A 6,238-nucleotide genomic window follows, 5' to 3' on the forward strand; every position below is an offset into this window, starting at 1 on the left:
GGTTAGCTGAGCCCAGCGTGCTCTTTCAAACTCGGCGTGACCTCTGTGCAGGAGGTCACGGACCTCAGGCGTTAATATTTCACACTCTCTCTTAGCACATACTCCTACAACGGTGTCCGATTACATCTGTGGCATGTAGTAAGGGACATTACCTGGGATCGGCCCATCACTAATGGAGTGCTCATTACCACTGTCATTAACACTGTCCTCCTCCCTAACACGTCTCTGCGGGCTAAAATGTTGTACAGAGACCGGAAACACGTATTATATGACAGTTATTACACATGTGTGAAACAAATACCTTAAGAGGGTGTCTGTGTGTGTGTGTGTGTGTGTGTGTGTGTGTGTGTGTGTGTGTGTGTGTGTGTGTGTGTGTGTTTCAGAGCTCATAGACCTGTGTGATGAACAAGGAGTGCTGAAATTCCTCTTTATGCCTGAGAATTCACAGGAGAATGGTAGTGGACTGCTAAATGCTAGAGAGTCATTCATTGCTTGCATTATTAAGCGTGAGTTTGAGTTTTTCGTATGATATTTATTGATAACCTGAAGAGAATAGTTTGTGTATTTTTAAAGTAACAGTCAGGGGTGTGTGCATAGGTGTCATTTACACTGGGGACGCTGGGGACATGTCCCCACCACTTTTTGAAATGGCTGATTTTGTCCCCACCACTTTTTGAAAGCATTTGGTTAAAATGTTCTGAAAAATGAAGCGAACCAAGAAATGTTAAAGGTTTATTTATCAATTATCACTTAAAATATTACTAAAATCCATATTGCTATCACACGAGCCAATGGCAATTAAATGCACGGATGCAGTCAGATTAATGATTCACGAACAGAGGATTGTATTTGACTTATGCTGCATACACATACACAATGACAATTATGCCTACTGTAAATATAGAGTTACAACTATGATTAGAGTTGTTTGCATAAAATGCACCGCAAACATTCACGTTTGCCCTGTGATAGGCTACGATTTATCTTCATAAATACTATTTTCTCAATTCTGCGCATATATTTTTACTTTCATCAATTGCTCGATCAATATTATCATCACATATTTTACATTTACATTTTTTACTGTAGGTAGGCTACCTGTAAACAATTTAATATAGGTTAATAAAGTTGTAACCTTTAATATACACTCACCTAAAGGATTATTAGGAACACCTGTTCAATTTCTCATTAATGCAATTATCTAATCAACCAATCACATGGCAGTTGCTTAAATGCATTTAGGGGTGTGGTCCTGGTCAAGACAATCTCCTGAACTCCAAACTGAATGTCAGAATGGGAAATAAAGGTGATTTAAGCAATTTTGAGCGTGGCATGGTTGTTGGTGCCAGACGGGCCGGTCTGAGTATTTCACAATCTGCTCAGTTACTGGGATTTTCACGCACAACCATTTCTAGGGTTTACAAAGAATGGTGTGAAAAGGGAAAAACATCCAGTATGCGGCAGTCCTGTGGGCGAAAATGCCTTGTTGATGCTAGAGGTCAGAGGAGAATGGGCCGACTGATTCAAGCTGATAGAAGAGCAACTTTGACTGAAATAACCACTCGTTACAACCGAGGTATGCAGCAAAGCATTTGTGAAGCCACAACACGCACAACCTTGAGGCGGATGGGCTACAACAGCAGAAGACCCCACCGGGTACCACTCATCTCCACTACAAATAGGAAAAAGAGGCTACAATTTGCATGAGCTCACCAAAACTGGACAGTTGAAGACTGGAAAAATGTTGCCTGGTCTGATGAGTCTCGATTTCTGTTGAGACATTCAGATGGTAGAGTCAGAATTTGGCGTAAACAGAATGAGAACATGGATCCATCATGCCTTGTTACCACTGTGCAGGCTGGTGGTGGTGGTGTAATGGTGTGGGGGATGTTTTCTTGGCACACTTTAGGCCCCTTAGTGCCAATTGGGCATCGTTTAAATGCCACGGCCTACCTGAGCATTGTTTCTGACCATGTCCATCCCTTTATGACCACCATGTACCCATCCTCTGATGGCTACTTCCAGCAGGATAATGCACCATGTCACAAAGCTCGAATCATTTCAAATTGGTTTCTTGAACATGACAATGAGTTCACTGTACTAAAATGGCCCCCACAGTCACCAGATCTCAACCCAATAGAGCATCTTTGGGATGTGGTGGAACGGGAGCTTCGTGCCCTGGATGTGCATCCCACAAATCTCTATCAACTGCAAGATGCTATCCTATCAGTATGGGCCAACATTTCTAAAGAATGCTTTCAGCACCTTGTTGAATCAATGCCACGTAGAATTAAGGCAGTTCTGAAGGCGAAAGGGGGTCAAACACAGTATTAGTATGGTGTTCCTAATAATCCTTTAGGTGAGTGTAGGTTACAACTGTTTAACTCCCCCAGAGTTAAACAGTTGAGTTTTACCGTTTTGGAATCCATTCAGCCGATCTCCGGGTCTGGGGGTACCACTTTTAGCATAGCTTAGCATAATGAATTGAACCGGACAGGACCATTAGCATCTCTCTCAAAAAAATGAACAAAGAGTTTCGATATTTTTCCTATTTAAAACTTGACTCTTCTGTAGTTACATCGTGTACTAAGACCGACGGAAAATTAAAAGTTGCGATTTTCTAGGCTGATATGGCTAGGAACTATACTCTCATTCCTGCGTAATAATCAAGAAACTTTGCTGCCGTACCATGAGTGCAGCAGGCGTAATGATATGAAGCAGCGCCTGCCGCCTGATAATAGGCTACCGAGCTGGGGACTATTTTCAGGCCCTGCCTCATATCATTACGCCTGCAGCACCCATGGTACAGCAATGAGCCTATTTCCAAAAAAGTGGCGTCACCACTTTTGAATAAGAAACAATATCAAGACTATAAAACTCGTCAAATCTCCGCGAATCACAACAAGCATATCAGTGAGAACAATTGTTCAAATAGCGCACACTCAAACCTGACTGCACATTACATTTTTGACTTTATTGATTCTGCTTTTATTCGTAACGCAATGGACCGGTCAACGGGACATAAATTAATCCTTAAAGGATGGGACATTTGCACAAAAATAATAAATAACTTACCGTAGCCTATTTTGTAAGTCGCTCCAGAGTCGCATATCAGTCAAAAAATGCGTCACGAGGAAGAAAAAACATATAGGCCTATAGCTTAAGTCGCACTGGACTAAGTCGCATTTTTTTTTTACATTTATTTCACACACAAAAAAAAAAAAAAAAAAAAAAAAAGTTTTTACAGACAGTTTTCCATTACGGACGTGAGCGCGTCTAAAGCGGCACTAAACGAATGTTTTAAACTTTCACAGAGACCTCAAACTGAAAGCACAAAGCCTGTCTTTACATTTAATTTCGTTTTGTATTAATTGTATCTTAATTTTAATCGATGTTTCATCAACAGATTGTCTGGATTTAATAAGAAGTAGCTAAATATAGGCTATTAGAAAATAGATAATCAGGACACGGAGGCGCTGGCGAACCTGGAGCTCGTCTCATAATCAACCGAAACTCAGCGTAGACCTATAAGGTAGCCTATTGCCTCACAGACCTGAGACATAGATAGCTTGAAATGTCTACTTTTAAGCAGAACAATTCAAAACGAAAGAAAACAGACTGTGCTCCTTATGTAATTCGTATGAAATGTGCATTTCTCTCTGGCGCTGCGAAGATCGCGATTCGTCAACTTCATGGCTATAGCCGACACTGACATAAAAAAAAAACTGTTTTATATTAAAATGTATCCTGCTATATTTTACATATTTGCCTGTTCCTTACAAAACACTAACAGTGAGGTTTTTGACTTTTTTTTTTTTTTTTTTTGCAGCTGCGGACAAATTCTTAAAATCATAATTTAACATATATAACAATTTTTAAATAGCCCACTTAAAGTGTTTATTACAAATAAATTACTAAATGCTAAAAAAAAAAAAATTTAATGAACTATGCGTTGCATTTACAATTCTGTGAAAACGGCACCCCCACTTCCCGCGTCCCTGACTCTACGTTGTTAGAACGTGTTAGAAATTCCATGGGACTACCGCTCCTTTCCAGCTTCATGGATTTGCGCTCTGGCCTGGGGTGCGTTTCCCGAAAGCATCGTTGGCCAACTATGGTCGCAAGTTCCGTCGTTACCAATAGAGTTCAATGGACATTGCGATGAACTTGCGACCATAGTTGGCCAACGATGCTTTCGGGAAACGCACCCCTGAGCAGGAATGGATGGACATGATGTGCTACGTTCAGACCTCGAAGTGTTGGGGAGGAGGTTTCATTCATCCATGTATTAGCCAGCTAACATCGTTAGTTCTTCTTGACGTTTTAAAAAATTTCAACTTTAAGAGAAGATGTTGATCAACAGTACAGGTAGGGGAGTTTTTATATTTGCACTGTGATTGATTTAGTTAATTGTAGCCGATTAAATAATTTACAGATCAATAAAAAAAAATTGGCTTTGTGTGTGTGTGTGTGCGCATGCGAGAGAGAGGGCCTGCTTGCCATCTTATAGTTTTAAAGTAGTTTGGATTTTAGTGTTTTTTTTTTTTTTTTTTTTTTTGTGGCATACATAATGACAGTATTTGTCTGGCCTACGCTATGCCCATTTTTGATGCGCCGTTATTCAATATTTTTCCCGTCCTGCTGTAATGTTTTTTCATCAGATTTTTTGTCCCCACCACTTTTCAACACAAACTGACGCCCCTGGGTGTGTGTGTGTTTACAGGTATGTCTGATGGGGCTTATACTTCTGTCACATCTCTACTATCCAGTGTTCACTCTGCTCTTATAGGTGCCAATTGCATTTTGTACACTGCAAAAATATTTGTATAATTTTTTTATATATATATATATATATATAAACATTATTTAGCTAAAAAGAAATTTTTTGAAAGATAACTAATATCATACATTGCTCTCAGAGAATATAGATTAAATTAACTTGCGTTAATACTAACATGTTGGATATGTAGTGAATTCATGTTTAGACTGAAATACTTTTTTGCTGTATATTAGTCTGTTACAAGTTTATTATTATTTGAGCTATTTCATATAGCAGTTGCATTGTATTTTATATTGCTGACACACTGTTGTTTGTTAATGTGTGTGTAATTCCAGAGACTCTGCAGACTCAGATTGACAATCTTGAGAAAACTCGTCTGAAGCAGCTTCGGGTTGTGGAGGCTCTTATGGCTAAATCAATGGAAATCAATTCTCAACCACTGCTTAAAACCGTGAGTATTTTAGTGCCACATCTGAACTTCACCGTTCTCTCATATTTGTTCGCCTGCTGTCACCTCGATTTTGTATTATTCAGCTTGAAATTCAGTATTCAGCTGCACTGTTTAAAAAAAATCTTGTTCAATTGACTGTATACTGTGGCCAGATATTCACTGTAAGACATACACAGACGTACCTGTAAAACAACTGGTAATATAACTTTATGTGAACAATAATCTAATCTTGTGTGTTGTTTTCATGTGGCTGTGCAGATTAAAAAACGCAAGAAAGTTACGCATGTAAATGCTGATGGATGTAAATGATGAAGTCCAGCGCCACACAGGGGACAGGAAGAGCAGGAACTGAGAAAACACCATCACTTCAGTCTTCATGCTCTTTTTTAATGTTGAGTCCCAGTTTAATTCATTCAAATACAGACGTGTTCATCATACGTGCTGTATTACTTTTTATTTTTTCATTAGGAGATTCAAAGTTACTATATTGACTATATAAAACTCAGGTACATCCTTCTGCTGGAAGATGAAAGGGAAGGGAAGGAATTTCCTTAAAACAATGTTTCAATGAAAATCTATCAATCTATCTATCTATCTATCTATCTATCTATCTATCTATCTATCTATCTATCGATATTATTATATATTAACCTGAATTCCAATTCCAACCCCAATTAACCTGAATTCACCCTACACACACACACTGTATCTGTCCCTCTGTCCTTATTTCTCTGTTTTCTTTTTTAAAAAATGTTGGAATTTTCCACTGGCCCCTTGCAATTAAGCAACAGATGAGGTCATCGTCTTGCCTGTGATTGGTTAGTATGAATACCTGTTTGTTACCAAGCTTTTCCCAGCTGGGTACAAATTAAGAGAGAATCTAAGAGGGAATGTTCATAGGTTGGTGTGTGTGTAGTTACTGCACAAACTTTAATGCGTGTATCTATATTTGGTAAGCAATCAACCTGTCTGAATGCTGACGGAGTGGGTGTAAACTGTATTTTTGC

The 6,238-nt window shown here is 38.9% G+C and overlaps 1 protein-coding gene across 1 annotated transcript; it reads left to right on the forward strand.

Annotated features, from left to right (window-relative positions):
- Window positions 1–405: 405 nt before the first annotated feature.
- Window positions 406–5,758, forward strand: cUnhxorf65 (chromosome Un CXorf65 homolog). The gene is made up of 4 exons (XM_084431212.1): window positions 406–506; window positions 4,724–4,789; window positions 5,116–5,231; window positions 5,490–5,758. The coding sequence occupies exons 1-4, from the start codon at window positions 431–433 to the stop codon at window positions 5,538–5,540; spliced, it is 309 nt and encodes a 102-aa protein (XP_084287338.1). The 5' UTR covers window positions 406–430; the 3' UTR covers window positions 5,541–5,758.
- Window positions 5,759–6,238: the final 480 nt, after the last annotated feature.

This window comes from Rutilus rutilus, assembly GCF_951802725.1.
Source record: "Rutilus rutilus genome assembly, chromosome: 14".
Taxonomy (NCBI): domain Eukaryota; kingdom Metazoa; phylum Chordata; class Actinopteri; order Cypriniformes; family Leuciscidae; genus Rutilus; species Rutilus rutilus.

Coding starts and splice junctions, on each gene's coding strand:
- cUnhxorf65 (XM_084431212.1), top strand. CDS start 431: ATGCCTGAGAATTCACAGGAGAATGGTAGTGGACTGCTAAATGCTAGA. Junction 507..4,723: donor CATTGCTTGCATTATTAAGC/GTGAGTTTGAGT, acceptor GTGTGTTTACAG/GTATGTCTGATGGGGCTTAT. Junction 4,790..5,115: donor TGTTCACTCTGCTCTTATAG/GTGCCAATTGCA, acceptor GTGTAATTCCAG/AGACTCTGCAGACTCAGATT.